This window comes from Atheta coriaria, unplaced genomic scaffold, assembly GCF_025399875.1.
Source record: "Atheta coriaria isolate IRGN ID8LTWV9N9 unplaced genomic scaffold, Caltech_Dcor_3.1 hic_scaffold_9_pilon, whole genome shotgun sequence".
In the NCBI taxonomy this organism is placed as follows: domain Eukaryota; kingdom Metazoa; phylum Arthropoda; class Insecta; order Coleoptera; family Staphylinidae; genus Dalotia; species Dalotia coriaria.
Genome location: NW_027045451.1, coordinates 2,502,380 through 2,526,469, shown reverse-complemented (window position 1 = coordinate 2,526,469; position 24,090 = coordinate 2,502,380). Strand labels below are relative to the sequence as shown.

Genomic DNA, 24,090 nt, shown 5'->3' with positions numbered 1-24,090 from the left:
TCGCGTGGATTTTTGTGCCGTGTTGAAATTAATTCCTGCCGGTCTAGCGTAACAGGCGCGTACTTGTGCTCATGGTGCAACCAACGTAAGAGCGTAATTGTGACTAGTGTAAAGTATTTCAAGTTTACGCGAATGCAGTTAACCATAGCGAATTAACGATTTCGACACAAACACAGTAACAATCATAACAAAAAATAAAAACCAACACAACACCGACCAAAAACTGTATCATTTACATTTCGTTTAAGCGCGTTATGTATGCTTAAGAAATTCGATGTAAACTAGTTTAATAATTTTGCAATTTCACACAACTGAAATTAAATTGCGATTTGTTTATGTACCAAGCATGAAATGGTACTATTCATTGTCCAAATGTCGAAATGTTACCTTCAAGAAGGAGAAAAACAAATTTTGATGAACACATTAGAGTTAGGTACTGTTACATATTTCTCTTGACGCTTGTGGAAAGATAGTTCTAAAAACTAAACCAATTAAACGCTGAATTAATTTCAAATATTAAATTCAACCGGCAGGCATCATGCGCGCACACATGATATTTACGTGCCAATGTTCATGTTCATGTGCTCATGTAGAATTACAGAATTAATTTGCATCGATACGACGTGTTAGTCGCGCGTTGCCACTGCCAATGTCGAGCGGGAATAATTTATGCGATTCGTGGGCTGGAAAATTATATCATATCCCCACATACGCTTGTTTTCTTTCACTGCGTGCGTTCGTAGATTATAAGTGTAAGACTGAAGTAAAATCGGAACGCCGGCGGGCGAGGAATACGAGTATTAGAAGGCAAATGTACGAGTACTTGCACTTGCTTGTTTTCTCAACTGCTACTATTGCACATTCTTCGTATTTTATAATTTATTGAATGTATGGATGTTGCTATAAATTTACATGCGCTTTCAGGTAATTTCTTGGATTTATCTGGACACGTCAGAATCATATTTTGTATTTTTTAATTAAAATATTCTGTTTAAGCTGTAAAAAACGTAAAAAATGTATTTTTTAACTTCCACTTGGTTTTTAACAGTTTTGAGGCACAAAAAGTGGTACTTTACACACGGGCGACCAAAGCCGTGACAAAAAATACTTTAGTCACAGGTTTTTGTCACGGGTTGGAGCTTGCGCCTGCGCATTTGCCAACGGTGCAACACAAAAGTCGCTGCAAAGACTGCGACTCGCTAAAAATAACGTAAAATATATATTTTTTTCTAATAATTGACAAATTGATTGATAAAACACTAGAAACTTTCCTTGTGTTTCAGAATTTAATTGACTTATATCAATCAAACTTTCTCTGACATACGGTGCAAATTTCGCACAGAAAATTTAACGAAAAAAAAAAGAAAATAACTGACCATATGCTACCCCAAATTTTAATACCATCTGAAACAATCCTCCAGCTAATTAAAAGGCGGAGTTTAAAAAATAAAATTAAATACACTTAAAAACACAGCCTGTGACTGACTTTCTTTTTAATTTCACTCAGAAATAGTTGATCCTATCGATTTCGATCACCTGTCGTGATCGGAATCCGTCGCTGTGACTTTAATTCACAAAATATTTTATATACTTATCTGGTGATATAATTTAAAATCATTTAAAAAGTTTAATTCGATGATTAGAAGTGAATTTTTTGATCTAATTGCACCGAAAACTCATTTTACCCGCGAGTAAAAGCCGAGGTTGATTAAAGTTGACTTCGGTGTGAACAGATTTTATTTCGTTTTTTATTATTTAACGACCTCGGTGGCTTGCGCTGCAGCAGCAGTAGCAGCATTGGCATTTCTCTTGGGACGCGCAAGTGGAATTATGTTTCGAACACGCCGGCGTCGATTCAAATTCGATTCAAACGGCGCACGTCGGAAGTGAAATTTTTTCGCACGCTCGCTTGTCGCACCATTATTATTTGAATACCGAAAAATGCGAACGCAGACACGAACGAAAACGCATTCTTTCTTATTACGATTATGCATGAGAGCAAATATTTTTCGTTGTTATAGAAACCGGAAGAATCATAATTGATGAAGTGTTGCAATAATAATTACAGCAAAGAAAAAAAAAATTAAACAAAAAAAAATGAAAATTTCTATTTTCAGTTTTACTATATGATTAATATGTACACATGAATTCTAAATATAAACAATGCATAATTTTTAATGTTTCCTTTATGATAAACACGCACACGCTGCACTTGCGCGTCCATTAAGATGCAGATTTGCCATCGCTGAGCGCATTGTACACGTCTAAGCTATCCGTATACACGAGATGCTATTCTGAATTCTTCGCGCCGCTGATTTCACATTCATCCTAATGACATGCTAATAGAAGCTCATAAGCTCGACGCCGAAGTGAATATATTTATTTCTTGTTAGCTCGCCGCTGCGTTCGCGATCGTAATTCACATTCACGCCGATTGTTGACTGGGGTTATTATTAGCCGTCGACGGAACGCATGTGTGGCGTGTTCACATCGCCGGCGCAAAAATGCAATCATTTCACATACGTTTCGCGATAATTACCATCGAAAGCGCGAAATGAGTATCTATTGTGTCGCGTCGCAATCCACAACCTTGCAGACATTTAAACCTCCACGGATTATGCAACTAATACGAACTTGCACTTGCAATTAATTTATTCTATTGCGGAAATATTAATATCGGTAATATTTCTGTTGTGATGGTACATAAATATTATCCAAACATTTTCATTCTTCTCCAGCGTCATTCAACCGCGATCAAATGATCGATTAATCAATATATTCCCTATACGCACGTTTGCAATAAACGTATAATGGATGTGCATAGATCAGCGTGCGGACGGAAGCAAAAAACGTTTTGATTACTTTAGCTGGCGAATGATTGTCGCGCGTTGATTAACGATGCACGATGAAATTGACGCGCGGCAAGTGGTTATTACTTTGTCATGTTCGCTATGTGCATAACCGGCTGCGAAATTTTATTACCATCGTATCGATTTGCCCGGTTAATGTTTAACAACGACAACAACTTTATTAACATCAATGCGATTTATGAGATTTTAAATTTACGCGCGAGTTAAACTCAAAATCGACACTGATAACAACAATTAGTGTAAGTTATAAATAATTTGCGTAGTTACCTTGCAAGGTTGTCTGGGCGCGTTGAGCAAATAAGTCACCGGTTGCACGATCCAAGAATAAAGTCATTACCCACTTGCTGTGCACTGTTTGTTCGTGTTTTTAGTTCTCAACGCACAAAATCACATTTTAAATTAGATTTTAAGAAAGTATTGAAAGTCTTTATCAAACGAGTGCATTTTCACTTTTTTAGATTTAAATTTAAGTATAAATTAAGTCACTTTTAGGATGAAATATGACTTAAGTCTGTTTGGGAGTGCGTAGGAAGCGCAGACGCGGACGAATGTTGAAGATGCTACCGCGAGCAAGTGCACACGAACGGCGAGTACTCGACGGTGCGCCGCGGAGTTCTTCGCGGCCTTCCAACGATAGCGCAAAGAACACCGAAGAGTTTGGTGGGGTTCTCTCTGGTTGCATTCATTGGCAACGGCGAAGAGCAAGCGCAAGCCACACACTGGACACCAGATTATCTACATTATCAATGTCAAGGTTAAAATTGCATCGATTTACTCTATTTCCTCATTTTTAATCAATGGTAATTATTTTATTGTAGTGATACTTAAATTCAACTAAAATAAGAGGTAAAATGTCTGGTGTAATTAAGTAATTTACGATTTTCAGGTTAATTGTATTTATTTGTTGTCGTCTTTGTAGTACATGAACAATCTGCATACATTATCATGTTTTAACGTTGATTATTGAAGGAAAGACACTTTATTCGTGGGAATTACATCAGTTTCAATCAGAAAATCAAGAAATTTAGATTTTTTCTGTGTTTTCTTTGTTTTTAAGCAATATTACTACCGTTACACACAAAATTACGCTTAGGTAATGATGATTTGACGTTTTTTTAAAGTCTTAGATGTCACTTGAATGAAATAATTAAATTAGAACAAATTTTACACCATTTTACTGCGTTACAATTGTTTAGTGACATTTAAATGCTCTTCTCACATCTTTTACAATTTAGATCACACATTTACCTGCCTTGATTCTTATTTTTTGTTAATTCAAACACCCGTATGCACCTACAAAAAGCTAGCTGTACCTGTTCAGCACCGGGGCGCTGCTAATTAAGTATTCAAATTCATTATGATGCGTCGCGTCGGCGCGTTTACCAATTTGCCTACCAGCGCGCAAGAAGCAAGAACACCAAGAACCCGTATGTGCTCACGTGCGCGATTCTTGCAAAAAAATATTCATACACGATCAAAAGTTAGACGCCAGTCGGTGACCGTACTCTTTGAATATTTCTCTTCGCGTGTGTCGTTGCTAACGGCTTGCGGAAATAGTTGCAATAAATCGACGATTTAAAAACAATTAGATAAATCTCGCGCGCCAACGTATCTGCGAATGCACCACGGCCGCCGGCCCTTTTCGCGGATATGTGACGTGCGCGCGCTCCGTCCGTAATTATTGCATATTGTCCGCGGCGCGGCGATTAAATTTGCATTCGTTTTTGTCCCATTGTCGGGACAGCGCTCGTTGCGCCTACCTACAGCAGACACAGCAAACATCATTTAAGCATTTAGCTATCTCTGCAAGCGGCGATATGCGATGATTTTCCATTTTCCGTTGATTAGCCAACCAGCAGGCTAACACGTCTCTGGTGTAGTATATTAAGAATCCATTTTGTCATTATACTTACGTGTACACTAAATCAACACGTGATAATAGTTTCTATCGTTTACGTAAAGCATTTTAAATATTTTTATTTTTTGACGAAATCTAATTAACCTAATGCTCCTTTTGTGCTTAGTTTTTTAAATAATTGGTTATGCATCTCTAAAATTGTAAATTACTGCGCAAACTAACACGAAGATTAGTCTTAGCTCTTGGTCACACATTAAGATCGAACTTGTTAATGGGATAATAAACATTCAAGTTGTTATGTACGACAAATGTTCTGTCATGGCAAGACTAGACTCACTTGCAGAACACGAAATAAATTAATAATTATGTTTTGGAAACACGTTGACACTGCTCAAATATTTCCAAGTCGTAAACCAGTTAATGTGTCTATTTTAGAGCAATAAAAAACAAGAAACAAGAATAAAAAATTAAATCTTTTAAAATATTTTGCTCCATGTGCTAAAATATCGTTAAAAATCATTTTATTTAATGCCCTGTATAGAAAAATACATTTTTTCTTGTAAATCTTATTATGGTGGTGAATTCTATAAAAGTAGCTAAACTTAAACCAGAAATAGGCCGTTTGCCGCCTTGTAAATCACTTGATGCGCATTTGAAAGCATTTTTTTCTCAGATTCCTCGCACTCCGCGGGGAATTTTTATTCGCCGTTCTGCGAATCGCTCACCAGGAAGACCTGTGCGCATCTTAAAGCGCGTCTTACTTTGCAAAGCGTTAATCTTTTAAGGTACACGCGCAGTTTTTCTCACATGTGTTGTTACACGTGCAGCGCGCATCCGAACAAAACATTGTCGCTTTTCAGCGCATCGGAAAAGCCATATGAAAATGTCATTTGCACAATTTAAATTCAAAGCTACAGGATGTTAAATTATAATAAATGAAAAAGCACTTGCAAAGAATTGCAATTAAGCGCATAAATTCCTTTTATGTCAGTTTTAATGGCTTGCAGCACATGTGAAAACAATGCATTCGAAATAACTCGCCATTAAAATTCCAGCGACACCTGAAAACGCGAATTAGCGTCAAAAATCATCGGGTGTAAGCTCGTCGCTCATTATTCGTGCGTGACATCGTTTTTTCATTAGCCACCGGTGGCACTGTTTGGTGTGTCATCTTGTAATTGGCGATATGACTTGTTGGCGGAGTTCGGCTGTCGAACTCACACCGAATTGCATCGGTGAAGACACTGCCTGCCCATTAATAACCATTAAGTCGGTGTCTGGCGATGTAAAAACAAGATTTATAAAAGCGTCGAGGAGGTATTGGTATACGGCGCACGTAAAAATATTTCACACTTTAATTACAAAAACACCGCACATTGGCTGTGTCCGAAAATCTAGAATTAGTGTAATTAAAAGCTGACAAATAATTAATTGGTTTTACAATCAATTAATTACGAATTACGCAGTGATGAAAAAAGTAATTAATTTCTATTGATATCAAACACAGTTTAATTTAAAACAAGGTGTAGACATGAGGTATCATGCAAAATGAAGTAATTAATCGAACGAATCTTGCCTTTCACCCTGCAGCGCAAGCCGAAGATCTGATTTCATTGTGGATGACCGGTTGACGAGAAGGCCATTATTAGATTTGCACAAAACGCAAGTTTACAGTTAAACCTCCACGCTTTACGAGCACGCTGGCTGTAATGCCTGGCTATAATACAATCAATATAGCCCGCCTAAATTACAGCCTCCTTATCAATGATCTATAATAATAACGCATCAAAAGCGCGTATTTTAACGAAAAACCGGCATTATCCGATTGAGTTATAATGCACACCCGGGCCATTGTACACAAAAAGTCGTTAAGATTAAGCACCACTCGACTGGTTCCTTTGATTTTATTTTTATTAACGAATTCGCATTTCGGATTCTTTTTTGTTTCTTAATGCGCATCACTCTTCGGAAGAGTCTTCGGATAATGATATTGCTTATTGCAATAGTCACGCATCGATTTTTGGTTACAATCGGTGCGAGTGCCAACCGGTTCGGTATTTCCAGTCATTCGGTAGAAAATTGTGGTTTGCGCGAATGCGAAATGTGAGAACTTTACCACTTTACGCCGACGGGCAGACAACATATGCTCAGGCGTAATTAGGGTAACAGTCGTAAATTATTATTACGTAAAAATGTAGCAAATTATTCAAATGGATGTTTTTATTATCACAGCGCGCTACTGTTTAACGACATCATTTATTAATATTTGATATAAAAGTTCTGAATATTTTTTGAATTCGTTTGTAAATAAACTCAGTAAAAATTGTTATTTATGCATATTTACGTAATAAACTTAAATTATTTAATTATTTAAACATTTTCCAGTCATAAATTAAATACAATAAATGCTTATCTCTTTATAGTTGCGTTTAATCCGTTACATTACACTATTTATAAACTATTTCACTGGAATTATAAATCTTGCTAAATCTTGTTAGTCAGGAGTTTGTTGTATAAATATGTGCTCGGTTGCTAGGATTTTAGTGAAGGTTTTCCACTGATAGCAATATGAAGCGTAAGTTTATCTGTTGCTGACATAATATTTATTTATTTATACGATTAATTAAACTTGTAGAATTTTTCGTTGTTTGTATGGTGTTGGTGGTGGCCATTGCGGCTGAAGCAAAAAAATGCAATATTGAATGTATTGATGAAACTACATTTAAATATTATGGCAATACTATGGAGTGCAAACCTGTTAATGATATACCAACAGTATGCAATGAAGAGTGTAAGGAGATCGCTGACAAAGTTCCTATGTAAATTATGCAGTATTTAAACTTTGAAAAAAACTTAATTTTGACTAATGTCACTTTAGGTGTGCTACCATTGGAGATCTATGTCCTTATACTTGCCCAGACCCAAGTGAACCAGGCACTATAGAAATTAATGGAATGCAGACTACCTGTCCAAAAGATACAACCTGTAATACAGAATTGGACTCTTGCAAACACATGTAATTATAGCACATTATGACATATAAGTACTTTTATTTATTCAATTATTTTATTCTTTTTAACAGGTGTAGGGCAGAAAAGTGTGCTAATGCTGATATGTATGAGTGTGTTGGAACCGATTCCGTCAAAATCTATGGAATCACCGTCAAGTGCCCCGGTAAAACGGTGTGCAATGCAGAAAAGATACAACCTTGTAATTTGTACGTATTTGTAATATGTTTTCTATGATTGAGCAAATCGTAATTTTTAATTTTTATTTTTATAGTTGCATTGAAGCTTCTGGGGCCAAGAGTTCCATCGATAGTTGGCTAACCAATTCGTATTAATTATGTCTTGAAATATTCAAATAAAATGTACTTTGATTATTACCAAATAAATATTGCAGCACAACTTTTATTTTTATTTTTATTATGTTTTACTTGATTAAATGTGTTAAATCCTTTCGAACCCAAAAAGTTTGCTTTAATTAAATACCACTTACGTGAAATTATGACAATTATAGTGCTTTAATGTACTCGTAATTGCTATTTTCAATTTTTTATTTACTTATATTTACACCTAAATCTTTATAATATTTCATGGCAACAAAAGTCATAAATTGCGATTAGTAACTATAAAATTAATACCACTAAAACTGGCAATAAAACAGGATGGCAATAACAAACTTTTTACTATTTTATGTAAATATAAATTTTAGTACATATAGTGATGAAATTCTTCTCAACAATTAATTACATGTTATCACAATGACAAGTAAGTTCATAATTGATACTATAAACTATATGTCATATCTATTTTCTGAATTCATATTCTAGTGTATGCATCTTTGATTTTCCTTCTGGTCGCGCTCGGCTTGAATGCTGTAGATGCCGATTGCAAATTCGAATGTGTCTCTGAGAAAGAGTTTAAATATAATGGCATGACTTTTCCTTGTGGTACAATTGGTGAAGAATCAACCGTGTGTAATGAAAATTATTGCGATGAGGACTCCAATGGTCTTTTGTATATTTTAAACAAATTATATCTTATTTAACACAATTTACAATTGATTTGTTTTAGCTGTGACACCATCAAAAATGTGTGTGATTACAAATGTGTACCTGGTGAAGGAAATGAGAATAAAATTATTGTGGGTGGCGCAGAAAATAAGTGTCCTGACAACACCATATGTAACGTTAAAGGGGACTCTTGTGAAAATATGTAACTAAACACCATTTTTTTTAAATATGATATTAATACATCAAAAATTTTAGGTGTATAACGACATGCACTAATGCTGGCAAGTATGAATGCATCAGTGATACAACTTTTGTAATAAGTGGAATAACTTTATCATGTGGTGAAGGTCAAATCTGCAATCAAAAATTAGAGCAATCATGTGATATGTAAGTATTTTTTAATTTTTATTTGTAGTTTAATTTTATATTTCTATTAAATTTTCAGCTGCATTCCATCAGGTACTACCAGTAAACCAACTGAACCTGCAGAACCTACTGAAGAGCCTACTGATGAGCATACTGAAGAGCCTAATGAAAAGCCTACTGAAGAGCCTAATGAAGAGCCTACTGAAGAGCTTACCGAAGAGCCAACTACTCAAAAAGAAGAGATTCCTACAGAAAAGGAGACCATTCCAACTACAACAGAGCTAATAACCACTCCGACAACTCCTCCACCAGAAGTAACAACCCCAACTACTACTCCCAAAGAAGTGACCACCCCTACTACTACTGGAACCACAGCTTTCCCCATACCTAATTGTAATAATCCATCCGGCAGTGTCAGTCCATGCAGATATGGCCCGAAAGGATATTATTACAAATGTGTCAAAGTAAATAGTAGCAGTTACGCTGCAAGGCGGATTTCTTGTGCCGCATGGCCCTATGATAATATCTGCAATAGATACAGACTCTGCTAAAAGAAACTGTACTTAAAATGATGAATTGATTAAGAACTTCTGCGTTTTGATGGGAATAAATAAATAAATATGATTGCAATTTATCACAGATGTTTTAATAATCCTTTGAAATTCTTGGTATTTGGTAAAATCCATCACGTGCCTGAACGTTGTTAAACACTCGATTGATTAAACGCTCGCAAAATTCCCAATTAGCCCTTTGACACTTAATATACTATTACACGAAACATCTTGTAACATCTTTTTTTAACATCTCATAGCAACAAAAGTAATAAAATACAATTAGTAACAATAAAATAAATCCAATTAAAACTAGCAATAAAACTGCGCCACAATTTCAGAGTATTTGCTATTTTATGTAAATATAAATTTTGGCACATATAATGTTGAAATTCTTCTCCAAAATTAATTAAATGTCAGCAACATGGCAAGTAAGATAGTTGATGAAAACTTTATTTCTCAGTTAATTTTTTTTATGTTAAATTTCAGTGTATATTTTTTTGATCTGTTTTCTTGTCGGGCTAGGCTTGAATACTGCAGATGCAGCATGCGATTTTAAATGTCTCGATGAAAAAGAGGTTCAGTACAATGGGCTTAGCTTAACTTGTGGTAAAATTAATGGAGACCCTACAGTGTGTAATGAAAAATTTTGCGATGATGACTCCAATGGCCGTTTGTATATTATAAATAAACATTTTACTGTGTAACATATTTGAAATTAGATTTGTTTTAGGTGTGATACCATCAAAAATATGTGTGATTACAAATGTGTAAGTGGTGATGGAAATGAGAATAAAATAATCTTGGGTGGCGAATATAGTGAGTGTCCTGCCAACACCATATGTAATACTAAAGAGGACTCATGCAAAAACATGTAACTAAACACAACAAATGAATGTTTTTTGAATGATGATATTAATGCAAAATTTTAGGTGTGTAGAGAAATGTACTAATACTGACAAGTATATATGTTTAGATGATAAAACTTTTGTTATCATGGGAGTTACTAAAACATGTGGTGATGATCAGGTTTGCAATAAATATTATGAGTTTCCTTGTAAAATGTAAGAATTTATAAAACTCTAATTTTTTTTTTGGCAAATAATGATAAATGTTTTGATTTTTATTAAAATTTCAGCTGCATTCCATCTACAGGTAATACCAATAAGCCAACTGAACCTTCGAAGCCCACTACCAAGGAAGTGACCACTCCGACTACTACCGGAACGACATCATTCCCCATACCTGATTGTAATAATCCATCCGGCAGTATGGGTCCTTGCAGATATGGCCCGACAGGATATTATTACAAATGCGTTAAAATAAATAGTAGCAGTTATGCTGCAAGACTGATTTCTTGCAGCGCATGGCCAGATGATAATATTTGCAATAGATACAGACTCTGTTAAAAGAAACTGTACCAAAACTGATGAATTGATTAATGGCTTCTGCGTTTTGATTGGAATAAATAAATAAATAAGTTTGCAATGTATCACACGTTTCTTGATTATCATTTGAACTTTTAAGTTTTTCTTATCTTTTTAATGTTTTTTTTGTTTATGTGTTGCTAACTCACTATTTAAATTATTATTGTTTGAAAAATTAATACTTATCACATAAACCTACACAATACTTCATTAAAATAAAATAGTTGAAATTCAGAGACGGCGCAATTTGATTTAATCCTGAAACTAAAATTTTATGCTTTGTACATTTTGCACGTCAAAAAGTCAACATCATTTAGATTTAGAGCTTTGTAGTATTAAAGTTTAAAAACGCTTTCATTCCAAACATTGTAAACTCATAAACTTCATTTTTAAATAAAATACCCTATATAACAGTTTACTATCTCACAAAACTTTGTATTTGCTACAGCAAGATAAAATGAAAAGTACTGATTTTCAGTAATACATCAATTGTAAATTAATTAAATAAAACTTTTTTAGGCGTTGCAGTATTCATCCTTATTGCTTTGGCACTGTCCTCTGCCCAGGACTTTGAATGTAAAGACACAAACACTGTTAACTATTATGATAATTTGTTGAAGTGTCCTGATGGCCTTATCTGCAACAGCAAACAAGTTAAAGTTGGTAGTGCCAAACCAAAACCGTAAGTAAAAATATGAAATTTAGCTACTTAAAATAGGTAAACAAATTAATTTTATTCAACATTTATATGCAGATGTGTAGCACCAAGCGCAATTTGTGATTACTCTTGCGACGCGAAGAACAACGACAATGTCATTATAAATTCAATCAGCTTTCCCTGTAAAACAGGCTCAGAATGCAACGCCAAGAAAACATCATGTGATGTGTAAGTATTTTAAATATTTATATTTATAATGTTTATATTATTTTCTTTATTATATAGTTGCGTTCCAAAAAAATGTGCTGAAGGCGTATATTCATGCAAAGAAGGCAAACCTGAACAGTTTTTCATTGGCCTTTATGAAGGTAACTGCCCAGCGGACTACATTTGCAACACACATAACGTACAACCATGCACTCCGTAAGTACAATTCAATTAAAATACTTAATTCTAACAATCATAGCTTTAATTGAACATTTTGTTGTTATAGATGTGTCTGCAAAGATAAAATTTCATGTCCTCCAGCAACTCGCAAAAGAAGCATTTTCCAGAGGTCTTATTATGCTTGAACAAGACGTGAAACTATCTACACAACAATATTTTATTATCATTTAAACATTAGTTTGCGAAATATGTACTTATTTGAGAAATATAAAACAATTAAGAACTGTAAATTCATTTTAATTAATAAAAGTATATGATTGACATGATTTGATGTTTAATTTTATGCAATATTTTTATACTTCTTTATATTGTACTGTTTTTATACTTTTATTTTCTGCAATAACTGAAAACCAAACCAAATTGTAACATGTAATATCACTAAATTTAAAAATTAAACTTTTTTACTTATTACAATATATATTAGATTATATATAAATAATATTTTTTTCATAATATAGAAACCAAATATTATTTCAAGTTCCACTTAATTCTCTTAATTTAACAAAAAATTTGCGTATTTGCTAAACACTGTTACCAATTGCGCAATTCTCTTAATTTTGTTAATACCTGGAAAATTTATTACGCAGATTAAACAGAGGCAATTAATTTATTGCAGCTAGTTTAGGTTATTAGTGTTAAGTTTAAGTTTTATGTTATTCCATACCTATATATTTATTTATGTGCGACAGTGTGTCCAATAAAACATTGCTAAACACAATGCTAAAGAGAAATATGGGTATAATTTGTAAATTCTAAGTAAATAATTGTATACTAATATTAATTTTCTGCAGGTGGGCCAATAATAATTCTCGTCTTTTGTGTAGCTTTAGTTAGCGCACAAGAAGACTTTACTTGCGATAAAAATAATAAAAATGCAGTTACATACTTTAATACAGCATTGAATTGTCCGGAAAACACAATTTGCAATGATAGATATAAATTGCTGAATCGCGAGACTAAACCACGACCGTGAGTTTGTTTTTTATACATATACATTTATTAATATTAATTTCTTAAATAATATTTGCAGTTGCCTCGCTCCTTCCGACATTTGCGAATATTCATGTGGCAAAAACACGTCACTTGTAACAATCAATACTATCAATTTTGAATGTGGTGCTGGACAAGTTTGCAATAAAGAAAAACTGTCCTGTGAAGTGTAAGCAGTATTTTGTGCGGCTTATATAATTATAATATTTTTTTTATATTTTGACAGTTGCATCTGTGCAAGAGATGCGTATACATGCACTGCTAATGGCAATGTTAAACTTACGGTTAATGGATATGAATTTTCGTGTGGAACAGGATCTTCTTGTAATAAAAATTATGAAGCACCTTGTGGAATGTGCGTAAACTTTTAAACTTATCATTAAATATTAGAAGACTTTTATTCAGACTAGAAATATAATATATTGTTTTGAATGTGCATAGGTGCATTAAAGATGTAAACGAAGGTAATGACGATGATGATGATAGCAATGAACTTGGGGGCTCGTCAACGCCAGGCGATGACGATGAAAACAAGAGCGAAACGGCCAGTGCTGGTTTTAGCACTACCAGCGACCAGGGCGAGATTTCTACGGCGTCCCCAATCGCACCCGTAGAATAAACCGGCCAAGTGCGAGTCGGCGCCCTTTAAAGTCCGGCGCCCCTGGGTGGTCGCTCAACCGCACCAGGCCCTAACGCCGGTACTGGAAACTGGTGTCGAAGGAATCTTTTTATAAGAAACTCTTTACAAAATGTACATTAATTCACAATAAATCGGAATTCACCCTATAAAATTTAGTGTTTCTCATCGTCAAGATATTATTTAATAAACATGTCTTTTTAAATGTTGGCACATTTGATTACTTGATTGTTTCTTTGACACAGAATATATGTTGATTTTTTCTTGAATTGTGAAAATTTTCTGCGAATTTAATGAAATATGTTCATCTTAGCGCCATCTTACTTGGTACTATTGAGTTATAGTCCACGCAATTACACAGTGAAACTAATTCCTCTGTAAATTTTAACCTTAATACATTAATACCTGCATGTTTCATATTAAACTCAATGTTTACCTGTTGATACTAACACAACTTGCAAATGTTTGCAATCCACTTTTATCTGTATTACCTCAAAAGCAACGATAGATGTCGCTAGTATGCACTTTTGAACTAAAATATTGCAGTAAGAATTCAGATATCCACGTATTCTTTATCTCAATCGTTCTATGTGCGTTCTATCATCAAATTTAATATTATGAATAAATATTGTGAAGGCCATGGAAAAACATAAAGTAATAGACCAAAAGCAACAAAAAATTCATTTCTTTAAATAAATGTATTTCATACAATAAATATTTATCTATTATTTTAATTAGAGTGAATAAATACGTGTTACAATGTTGTATCAAAACAATCTACGTCGTATTTACGCTCATTTCAATGTTATTGCCGCTTTTCATTTCTAGGAAAGTCAAATTTTCCTGATAAGCAAAGATTTACAACGCTAAACTTTCCAACACTTGCGTGTTAAATAAAAATGCATAGCTAGATTAACTATATTAATGCCGATGTTTTATAACATTCCATAGTTGCAACAAATTTAACATCATGTATAGATATCAGCACTTCATTTCGTTTGTCATCTTATTGACAAGTATTTTAATACCAACCGAGTCGTTATCTTGCGAACCGGCGTCCTTTAAATGTTTATCAAATCCACGTCTGTATGTTATCGACGGTAGTATTCAAGTGTGCCCTAATTCACAAATTTGCAACGAACAGAAAACAATTTCATGCGATCCGTACGTCATGAGTTACTTTTACATCAATCGATGAGTCAATGATTAATTTTTGATGTTTTTAGGTGTATTGATGCAAACATCTCGAATGATTTAACAAAACCAAGAATTCGTATGTTTAATTTATTTTATCTATGATTTTATTTATGGGTTAATCGTGATATATTTTTTAGTTGGACCGGATTGTAATGATGGTTTTGGATCGTCAGATCCATGCAGACCAGGTGAACCTGGCAGTGGATATTATTATAAATGTATTAGAATTGGAAATAGTTACACTTATGTAAGACGTCGTTGTTTTTGGAAGTGTTTAGATGTGTGTTATAGAAATCCTGTGATTTGTCAATGAAATTTTATATTATTTTAAGTTTACAGCTTGTAATTGTAATGAAATAAAATAATAAATCATAAAATCTAACATAAGTATTAAATTATTTGATGAAAACATCTTATTTGTACTCAAAATTATCAGAGATATTAATTTTACACTGACATAGATAGATTTGATACGATTTCACACATTTTTGAAGTGGAAACTTCTTTAAAATGAAAGATTGGATATTTCTCTATCAGATTAGCAAATAAAATAATTATATATCGTAGGGTAAAAGGGTGAATGTAATAAAAATTGAAATTTTTCAAATGACAATTTTTTACAATTGCGAATATTTCGTAAACAAAGAGAGATAGAAAGGAACGAATCGCAGAATCTTAATTTACGGGCAATTCTCTATCAAATAAGCAAGGAGAGGTGCTTGAGGATTTTTAACAAGGTTTTTTGATAGGAAATATCTTCTGAATAAGTGTTTTACATTAAATGATTTTGGATTATATTCCACGAACCATAATATATCATAATATAACTCTCACTATATTATCACTAAGCTGAGATTTTGAAAAAAAGAAACTTGATTACACTTTCTAATTATATTTCACCTTAGATACACATTTAAATCCCGCGTAATAAATTAAACTCATGCTGTAATGTCATCATAATAAATAGAAGTTGTTTGCGTCGCAAGTGCAAGTAACATTGACATTGCTGCACCTAGCAACTTCAACTTCATCTAACAAACATGAAAATAAGTTAGTAACCAAATAATTTATCTACTTTTGTTTCTCATATAAAATTTTTTAATTTTATAATTAAGGATTTTTATTCTTACTGATTGTGGGAGTTTCAATCGCCGAACCACCATCCTGTAGCCCTCAATTCAAATGTTTTGAATCTGATCTCTACACTTATGAAATATTAGGCAGTAATTTCACATGTCCACCTCGACAAATATGCAATAATGGTAAAACTTCCACTGATTGTACACCGTAAGTACTGATTTTTTTTATTGTTTCTTCCAAATAAACTGAAAAATATTTAAATATATTTATTTAGATGTGTCACTCTAGGAAAAGAAGTATGTAAATTTTCTTGTATTACCGATACGACAGGAACCCTACACGTAAGCAATGTAAAGGGAGATCAACCTTTTACTTGCCCAACAGATCAAATTTGTAATGCTGAGTACCTAAACTCTTGTTCACCGTGCATTCCAGTCGTCTGCGAACAGACATACGAATGTAATCCACTAAATCCCAATGAAGTGATTATAGGTAACGCTGTACTGACTTGTGCCAACAATAAAATTTGTAACCATTTATATAAACCTCCTTGTTCACTGTAAGTACAAATTAATTATTAGAATATTAAAAATTTTATTTTTTATTTTTTATTAATTCACAGATGCATTGAAAATTCTAATGGAGTAACCACAACCACTACAACTACGACAACTACCACAGCGAAACCTGTTGAACCACCAATTCAATGTAAGAAATTTCTCTACATTTTTATAACAAAAAATAAAACAGGCTATTAATTACTTTCAGATCCCCCAAATTGCAATGACGGTTTCAGTGCAACCCACCCATGCCGTCCTGGACCAAGAAAAGGTGGTTATTACTATCATTGCAGAGCAATTGGCACCAATTCATATGATTACGAAGTAAAACTATGCAAAACTCAATATGCAGATGCAACTTGTGGTGGAATCGCAAATCTGTGTCTTGCATAGTTTCAACAAACTGTCAAAATATTGCTGTAATAAATATTAAAGTTTTTGTTAATCCTTATCTGAATATAGCACTATAAAAGCAAAATTAGTCTGTGTTTCCTTTATAATAACAATTATACTTAATTGTGAATATGTTGTCGTCAAGAATAGAAAACTATAGTCAATGTCTTGTAATTATTTTGTTAATTACAAGCGTGGTTAGTCAACAATCATGTATCCCGCCATTTCAATGCTTAAGTTCTAACACCTATCAAATGTTGGGATCTGTTTTTACTTGCCAAGCGGGAATGGTTTGTAATGCAGACTATGATAACACATGCGCACCGTAAGATGTTTTAAACAAATTTTAACAATTTTACGTTTTACATTTTATTATTGTAGTTGTGTTGTGCCAAGTGCAGCTATGTGTAAATTCACTTGTGATCCACAAAATCCTGCAACAGGAATAATTACGGTTGTTCCAACAAAAGTTCAGGTACCATTTACGTGCCCTACTGGTCAAATTTGTAACAGTTTGTATGCAACTTGTGAATCGTAAGTGAAAAAACACACAAATTATTTGATTTTAATGAAAATCTATTTATTAGGTGCATATGTCCAAAACTCTGGACATGTGATGCAAATAATCCAAACGTAGTCACTATTTTTGGTTTTACATTTTCATGTGGCACCGGAAAAGTATGCAATAAAGATTTTGTTGCTCCGTGCGAAGCTTGTATTACTGATGGGTCAGCAATAATTCAACCACCAGCACAATGTAAATAAATTTTATTGTAAAAAAATTTTTGATTAATTTTTTTAATTTTTCAGATCCACCTAATTGTAATGATGGATATGGTGCTACCAATCGATGTCGTCCTGGCCCGCGAGGTGCAGGATATTATTACAAATGCAGACGTGTCGGAATGGTGTTCGATTTTGATGTTAAATTATGCACTGGACTTGCCAGTGATTCATGCCGAAGTGTTGCTAATATTTGTGTTTAAAAGATGTAATAAATTCTGATGCAAAGTTTGTTAACGTTCACGTATAATTCCAACTCTAACTCATTGTTTGTTTATCCAGTTTTTGCATAATCCGCACTATAAATTTAATCTTTGATAAGATATATAGTTATATAATGTTGTTTGGTAATAAATAAGCATGTTTTATGAGTGTATTATTACAGTATTAAAATATTTAAAAAATTAATTGTTATATAATGGTATATTTCCTGGCACTATCCAGTAGTTTGTTTTAAATTGTCCTTTAACAAGTTAAAACAAGTAAGTTAACTTACATCTTAATTAATTTGTAATTTAATTAAATATTTTTATTCTTAGTGCTATTTTACGTTGTGACAATATCCTGCGTGCTTGCATTGGCGTCGGCTGGCAAAGACGACTGTAAACCAACCTGGACTTGTCACGATGCTGAACATTATGAAATTCTAGGACTCAATAGCACATGTAATCCTGGAACAGTATGCAACCAAGATTACACAGATGAATGCAACCCGTATGTCTGTTTAATAGTGTAATAATTGATTTACTTAATCTATAAATTTCAGTTGTGTAGAATTGAATGCCGATACTTGCCAGTTCACTTGTGATCCTGCCAATATGGGCCAGGCCACCGTAACAATTAGCAACAATGATGTTACCGTAAATTGCAACGAGGGACAAAAGTGTAATATATTATATTTGAACGATTGCTCTCCGTAAGTAAATGAAAAAAAATCAAAGAAAGAAAAAACTTAAATATTGGTTTGTTTTGTTAGTTGCATTGCAGAAACCTGCGATCCAGTATGGAAATGCAATCCTGACAAGGAAACTGAAGTATCTGTCAGTGGAGTAACAATTAACTGTCGCGATCGTAAAGTATGCAACAAGGACTACAAATATCCTTGTGATATGTAAGTTTTTAACTGTTTTTTTTTTAGTTTTTATTATTATTTATTAATTTCTTATTTTACTTTATAGGTGCGTTGATAAATTCCCTGGTATAACTTGTAAGTATATTATTTATTAAATACAAACATAAATATTTTATTTATATTTTGAATTAGATCCACCAAATTGCAATGATGGACATGGTCATTCCAATCCATGCAGACCTGGACCAATTGGCAGCCGAAAATATTATACCTGCAAGAAAGTCGGCAAATTCTACTTTGATTACGAAGAGAAAAAATGTCTGTGGCAATTCCTGGACGGCACCTGCAAGAAAAACAAAGAAATTTGTACTTAGAAAAATGTATACACTGCAATAATCAGAATATAAACGTAATCCGTTAATAAATGCATTAAAAATGTAATAAATTTTAATCTATTCAAATTTCCAAGAATATTTTATGTTTAAACAGACTTTGTTTTATCACTTTCGCTGCTATTGAAATAATCCTTTTAAATTTCTCCTTTTTATAACTACAACTAACCTTGATGGATTAAAATAACAGATGTGAGGGTATAAAAATGATCATTTTTTTGCACATGTAAAATCTGCGACAATGTTACTTCATACTCGCGTTTCAGTTTTTCGTAATTTCAATTATTTTATAATTACTTTTGTTTTGTTATTATCTCGCCCAATACTTGGCGTACAAAAGCAAACGGATGAGATTTTTGAACGAATTCCCTGTCCTCCGGTGTGGCAGGGCATCTACAAATGTGATCTTCAAGATTTGTCTCATGCTACTGCATTCGGAATGAATTTAACATGTGCCACAAACCAAGTGTGTAATTTCGCTTACATAGAACCCTGTCAACCGTAAGATTATTTTACTCATTAAGTTTTAATATTTGTAATCAACTGTATTCATAATACTTTTAGATGTATTGACAATGTTCACGTCTGCTCTGATATTTATTCCTGTGTCGATGACAAAACAGTATTAATTGGTAAAAACTTATTTGTCTGTGAAGGCAGCCAAAAATGTAACAAAAATTTTGAGCAAGGGTGCAAGCCGTAAGTTTGTTAATTTTAATTAGAAATAAAAAATTACTTATTACCATTAGATGTTATTAATTTATTCTTACAGTTGTATCAATGATGAAACCATAACTACTCCATCTACTCAAAAACCTAGTACAACAACGTTAAGAATCGGTAACTATTTGAATGATATAAATGTGTTTGGATAATTTATTTTCTAATTTTGTTTTGTTTAAGAAATTCCGCCAAATTGTAACGACGGCAACGGACTTTCGAATCCGTGTAGACGTGGTCCGCCTTATTCAAAATATTATTATCAATGTGTTAGGTACTCGCCAGTTTGGATCGATTATCAAGCAAAACCTTGTTCCCAGAAGCAATCGAATCGAGTGTGTAGAAATGCTGATGTTTGCTAATTGAAATATAATACTGAATATTTGTCAATTGAATAAAAAAAAAATATATAAAACGTTTGATAGTTATTTTTAGATTAAATTAAACAAATTTTAATTTGTTATTGTGTGTTCCACAAACGTGGGAGCAATATGAAGCAAATATAATATAAAATTAATATTCACAATTTTGCTGAATTTTGTTTCTTACCTTGAACTAATTTAAAAATTACAAGGAAAATGACCAAAACTCACTCTCTTCAAACATTTGAAGAGGAAAACAGACAAGTTTATTACTTTAATTTATAATACAATATAGTTATATATAGAAGCGCGTTTTCTATCGTTTCAACAAAAATTTGATAACTTCTTTAAGCTGTATTATATTGTATTACCAGGTAAATACTCGTATATTAAAATAATGCGAACGTCAATTTAGAATTCTATGTATTTTCATTAATTTTCGCTTTGTCTTGGGGATCTAATTTTATTGTTTAATGCAGAATTTTATAATGTGTGTTGAAGATTAAACAAATCTCTAAAATGTGTCGGTTTAATCCAACTTTGAGCTAATGCAAATCCAGCAAATAAAAATTTAACAATGAATGCGATAAGTTTATTACTTCAATTTATAATTGAAAGCAGTTATATATAAATCTGCGATTTTTCTCATTTCAGCAACAATTTAAAACATTCAAAAAAATTCTGATTAACATGTTTCTTAAAGGTAAGTTTACTTAATGTACTTATAGTATTGCATTAATATGTAAATATATAAAAATAAACCGGACGTTATTGTAGCATTCTACGTGTTTTCATTCATTTGCTTTTTGTCTTGGGGAACTGATGCTGACACATGTGAGGATTCTGAAAAATGGTTCAAATGTTCAGATGACGATATAAATTCCTTTGAGTGGGGTGGATTGTCCATCAAGTGTCCCAGTGATAGAGTGTGTAATTCCAAGTATATTCTCACTAAAGATGAAACTACAACCACTATGACGCCTACAACAACTGTAACTGCTACAAACCCAACAACTACTGTAACCACTTTATCTTCAACAACTACTGAAACCTCTTCTTCACCTACAACTACTGAAACCACTCTAAGCACAACAACTTCTGAAACCACTCCCACCACATCAACTACTGAAATCACAACCACTTCTGAAACCTCTCCTACAACTACAACTACTGAAGCCTCTCCAACCACAACAACTACTGAAGCCTCTCCAACCACAACAACTACTGAAGCCCCTACAACCACAACAACTAGTGAAACCACTCCTACAACTTCAAATACTGAAGAGCCTATAACCACAACAACTACTGACCCCAATCTCGGTAGAAATATTCGAAAATTCCTTAATAGAGTAGCACCTAGAGCATCCAAATGCGAACCGTAAGTTTCTAGGACCCTTATAATAAATATAAAATTTTAATAAATTAAAACCGTAGGTGTGTACCCCCAAGTGTTGCTTGTGGCAATGGCAATAAATTCAAATGCGATACTAATAATTCAACTAAATTCGAATTGAATGGTGACAAATTCGAATGTCCTGATGGATTTAAATGCAACGATGGTTACAAACACGGATGTTTCCCGTGTTATCGCCCAAAATGCGAGAATAAATGGACGTGTGGCCCTGGTGAGGACGACGTAACAACTGACACATTCCGAGGAAAGTGCGTGAATGGATCGGTTTGTAAAACGGATAAATTTGCTCCATGTGACTAGTAAGTTTAATATGACAATATTGATTAAGTTACAAGTACTTTAAATTAATTATATTTGTGTATTTACAGCTGCGTGAGTAAATCAAGAAAAAGATCAGCACGTCAACTTCTGAGAATTATTGAAACTTTTTAAAATATTGATGTCACCATTTTGAAAGTACGGTTTATTGAATACTTTTGGTTATATTCATTCAAATTATGGCCTTGCAGATAAATTATCAAGATGTTTAAAAGGAATTTGTTAAAATTGTGATGTAAAATAGATTAAATACCTTTTATTTGTATTGTAAATAAAGCAATTATCAAAAAGTGTTCACAAGTATATTGTTATATAAATACGAGTATATAGAAATTTTCAGGAACACTTTAGCAATCAAACGACAAGACACGCAAAATTTCACTTTTCTATTTATTATTTTTTTCGATAAAGAAAAAGACCGACTTTTACCATAAAATTTCAATACAAATTTTGACAAGCCATGTCATGAGTTGTCTAGAATTAAAGCCAATATAAAAAGTAATTGTTATTATTCTACTTTGTTGATACTAATGATTTGCAACTCACATATTTGATTCATAAAGAAAACCTTGTTTTCAGAATCAATTGATTCAAGTTTGTTAAATGTTAACGAATATCTAAAACCGATTAATTTTATTTTTTCATGCTGAGTTCTAGAACGCGTGTGCAAGGTTAAACAAATGTAGTAAATTAATATAAAATTGCAAAACACAATTTTCAATTTAGGTTTATTCCTACGTTGCTAATGTTAATGGTAATGTAGTAAACAAAAATTTAGCAATGAATCAGACCAAAACTCATGCTTATCAAATATTTGAAGTAAAAAACAAACAAGTTTATTACTTTAATTTATAATGCAAAGCAGTTATATATAAAAACGCGTTTTTTTCTCATTTCAACAGAAATTTGATAGCATTTTTCATTCTAATAAACATGTTTTTCAAAGGTAAGCCTACGTTTATAAAATATTTATTATATTATAACGCATATTATATTATAGCATTCTGCGTGTTTGCATTAATTTGCATTACGTCTTGGGGTACTAATGCCGTGGACAAATGTGACGAAGCCGACAGATTTTTCAATTGTACCAAAGACGGTAGTTTTGACTGGGGTGGACTTACCTACAAGTGTCCGACTGATAAAGTCTGTAATTCTCAATATGTTCTCACCAAAGACGATGGTCCAGCTGCTACAACCAAATGCGAACCGTAAGTCCTCAACACACTGAATGTTAAAAATAATAAATTAACTAATAAATTAAAACTGTAGGTGTTTAGTACCAAGTGTTGCATGCAGCAACCTTAATTTTAATTGCGTCGCTACAAATACTTCTAAATTCGAATTGAATGGTATAGAATTTGAATGTCCCGATGGAGCAAAATGCAATCAAAATTTTGAACATGGATGCTTCCCATGTTATCGCGAAAAATGTCCGAGTACATGGAGGTGTCCTGGTCCAGCTGACGAAGATGTTGAAACTGACTCATTCATAGGAAAGTGCTCAGGTGGATCAGTTTGTAACAAAGACAGTGACTTCCCATGCTAGTAAGTTAAATATAAATTATGATTATGTAGATTGATATTTAAAAACAATTGTATTTGTTTATTTTCAGCTGTGTTAATAAATCAGGGAAAAGATCAGGCCGCCAACTTCTGAGAATCATTGAAACTTTTTAATATCTCGATGTCATCATTTCGAAAATGCTTTCAACATGCGTAGACTGTTATCATTTATTTAATATTCTAGATTTATCAGCACAAGTCCGCATCTACCTGAAAAATTTCAATCGTATTATCAACTTGAAGTACGTGTGTGTAGATTTGAAAGAATGTTATCAGATGTTCAAAGTCAACTTGTTAAATTTGTCATGAAATATATAAAATACAATTTATTTGTGCTGTAAATAAAAAACTTATACAAAAATGTTGTTAATTGTATTGTTAGATAAACCCATAGATATTTTCAGCAATATCGTA

The 24,090-nt window shown here is 32.9% G+C and overlaps 10 protein-coding genes and 2 long non-coding RNA genes across 15 annotated transcripts in view; 11 read left to right on the top strand and 1 right to left on the bottom strand.

Moving 5' to 3' along the window:
* LOC135799265 (uncharacterized) overlaps positions 1–3,468 on the bottom strand; it is a 43,459-nt gene extending 39,991 nt beyond the window's left edge. Inside the window, exon 1 of the mRNA XM_065312292.1 lies at positions 3,138–3,468. The gene's annotated coding sequence lies outside the window, so the exon portion shown is untranslated. The remainder of the gene's footprint in view (positions 1–3,137) is intronic.
* A 3,726-nt stretch (positions 3,469–7,194) lies between these two features.
* LOC135798680 (uncharacterized) lies at positions 7,195–8,135 on the top strand. The gene is made up of 5 exons (XM_065311583.1): positions 7,195–7,303; positions 7,364–7,547; positions 7,607–7,744; positions 7,811–7,945; positions 8,011–8,135. Exons 1-5 carry the CDS (start codon positions 7,297–7,299, stop codon positions 8,069–8,071), a joined length of 525 nt encoding a protein of 174 aa, XP_065167655.1. The 5' UTR covers positions 7,195–7,296; the 3' UTR covers positions 8,072–8,135.
* Positions 8,136–8,383: 248 nt separating this feature from the next.
* LOC135798348 (salivary glue protein Sgs-3-like) lies at positions 8,384–9,743 on the top strand. Its single transcript, XM_065311167.1, has 5 exons — positions 8,384–8,498; positions 8,561–8,747; positions 8,805–8,945; positions 8,999–9,130; positions 9,189–9,743. Exons 1-5 carry the CDS (start codon positions 8,492–8,494, stop codon positions 9,658–9,660), a joined length of 939 nt encoding a protein of 312 aa, XP_065167239.1. The 5' UTR covers positions 8,384–8,491; the 3' UTR covers positions 9,661–9,743.
* Positions 9,744–10,035: 292 nt separating this feature from the next.
* On the top strand, positions 10,036–11,094 carry LOC135798870 (uncharacterized). The gene is made up of 5 exons (XM_065311837.1): positions 10,036–10,091; positions 10,150–10,336; positions 10,394–10,534; positions 10,593–10,724; positions 10,799–11,094. Exons 1-5 carry the CDS (start codon positions 10,085–10,087, stop codon positions 11,067–11,069), a joined length of 738 nt encoding a protein of 245 aa, XP_065167909.1. The 5' UTR covers positions 10,036–10,084; the 3' UTR covers positions 11,070–11,094.
* A 325-nt stretch (positions 11,095–11,419) lies between these two features.
* On the top strand, positions 11,420–12,458 carry LOC135798637 (uncharacterized). The gene is made up of 5 exons (XM_065311523.1): positions 11,420–11,551; positions 11,607–11,769; positions 11,842–11,973; positions 12,031–12,168; positions 12,239–12,458. The coding sequence occupies exons 1-5, from the start codon at positions 11,545–11,547 to the stop codon at positions 12,315–12,317; spliced, it is 519 nt and encodes a 172-aa protein (XP_065167595.1). The 5' UTR covers positions 11,420–11,544; the 3' UTR covers positions 12,318–12,458.
* A 392-nt stretch (positions 12,459–12,850) lies between these two features.
* On the top strand, positions 12,851–13,973 carry LOC135798366 (uncharacterized). The gene is made up of 5 exons (XM_065311190.1): positions 12,851–12,928; positions 12,984–13,161; positions 13,223–13,351; positions 13,409–13,537; positions 13,624–13,973. The coding sequence occupies exons 1-5, from the start codon at positions 12,871–12,873 to the stop codon at positions 13,799–13,801; spliced, it is 672 nt and encodes a 223-aa protein (XP_065167262.1). The 5' UTR covers positions 12,851–12,870; the 3' UTR covers positions 13,802–13,973.
* Positions 13,974–14,759: 786 nt separating this feature from the next.
* On the top strand, positions 14,760–15,403 carry LOC135798612 (uncharacterized). The gene is made up of 3 exons (XR_010549750.1): positions 14,760–14,983; positions 15,046–15,092; positions 15,154–15,403. It is a non-coding gene; the product is annotated as an uncharacterized lncRNA (long non-coding RNA).
* Positions 15,404–15,947: 544 nt separating this feature from the next.
* On the top strand, positions 15,948–17,134 carry LOC135798996 (uncharacterized). Of its 3 annotated transcripts, none has more exons than XM_065312009.1 (5): positions 15,948–16,066; positions 16,132–16,303; positions 16,589–16,655; positions 16,719–16,804; positions 16,865–17,134. In XM_065312009.1, exons 2-5 carry the CDS (start codon positions 16,276–16,278, stop codon positions 17,047–17,049), a joined length of 366 nt encoding a protein of 121 aa, XP_065168081.1. In that variant the 5' UTR covers positions 15,948–16,066; positions 16,132–16,275; the 3' UTR covers positions 17,050–17,134. The 3 variants fall into 3 exon arrangements, with proteins under 3 accessions (XP_065168081.1, XP_065168080.1, XP_065168079.1); XM_065312008.1 differs by having other exon boundaries at positions 16,385–16,655; XM_065312007.1 differs by having other exon boundaries at positions 16,371–16,655.
* A 28-nt stretch (positions 17,135–17,162) lies between these two features.
* On the top strand, positions 17,163–19,349 carry LOC135798997 (uncharacterized). Of its 2 annotated transcripts, XR_010549851.1 has the most exons (9): positions 17,163–17,374; positions 17,431–17,583; positions 17,637–17,806; positions 17,860–18,314; positions 18,372–18,546; positions 18,599–18,748; positions 18,809–18,943; positions 19,011–19,039; positions 19,097–19,349. XR_010549851.1 is itself a non-coding variant. In XM_065312010.1 (6 exons), coding segments are annotated over exons 1-6 (672 nt in total). In that variant the 5' UTR covers positions 18,165–18,313; the 3' UTR covers positions 19,279–19,349. The 2 variants fall into 2 exon arrangements, 1 of the variants encoding a protein (XP_065168082.1); XM_065312010.1 differs by lacking the exons at positions 17,163–17,374; positions 17,431–17,583; positions 17,637–17,806 and having other exon boundaries at positions 18,165–18,314.
* Positions 19,350–19,533: 184 nt separating this feature from the next.
* LOC135799150 (uncharacterized) lies at positions 19,534–20,542 on the top strand. The gene is made up of 4 exons (XR_010549895.1): positions 19,534–19,797; positions 19,861–19,995; positions 20,069–20,136; positions 20,200–20,542. It is a non-coding gene; the product is annotated as an uncharacterized lncRNA (long non-coding RNA).
* Positions 20,543–20,720: 178 nt separating this feature from the next.
* On the top strand, positions 20,721–22,403 carry LOC135798764 (integumentary mucin A.1-like). Its single transcript, XM_065311709.1, has 5 exons — positions 20,721–20,752; positions 21,033–21,081; positions 21,156–21,756; positions 21,813–22,091; positions 22,161–22,403. The coding sequence occupies exons 2-5, from the start codon at positions 21,069–21,071 to the stop codon at positions 22,222–22,224; spliced, it is 957 nt and encodes a 318-aa protein (XP_065167781.1). The 5' UTR covers positions 20,721–20,752; positions 21,033–21,068; the 3' UTR covers positions 22,225–22,403.
* A 512-nt stretch (positions 22,404–22,915) lies between these two features.
* On the top strand, positions 22,916–24,037 carry LOC135799013 (uncharacterized). The gene is made up of 4 exons (XM_065312025.1): positions 22,916–23,056; positions 23,111–23,321; positions 23,383–23,658; positions 23,727–24,037. Exons 1-4 carry the CDS (start codon positions 23,044–23,046, stop codon positions 23,788–23,790), a joined length of 564 nt encoding a protein of 187 aa, XP_065168097.1. The 5' UTR covers positions 22,916–23,043; the 3' UTR covers positions 23,791–24,037.
* The last annotated feature ends 53 nt before the right edge of the window (positions 24,038–24,090 follow it).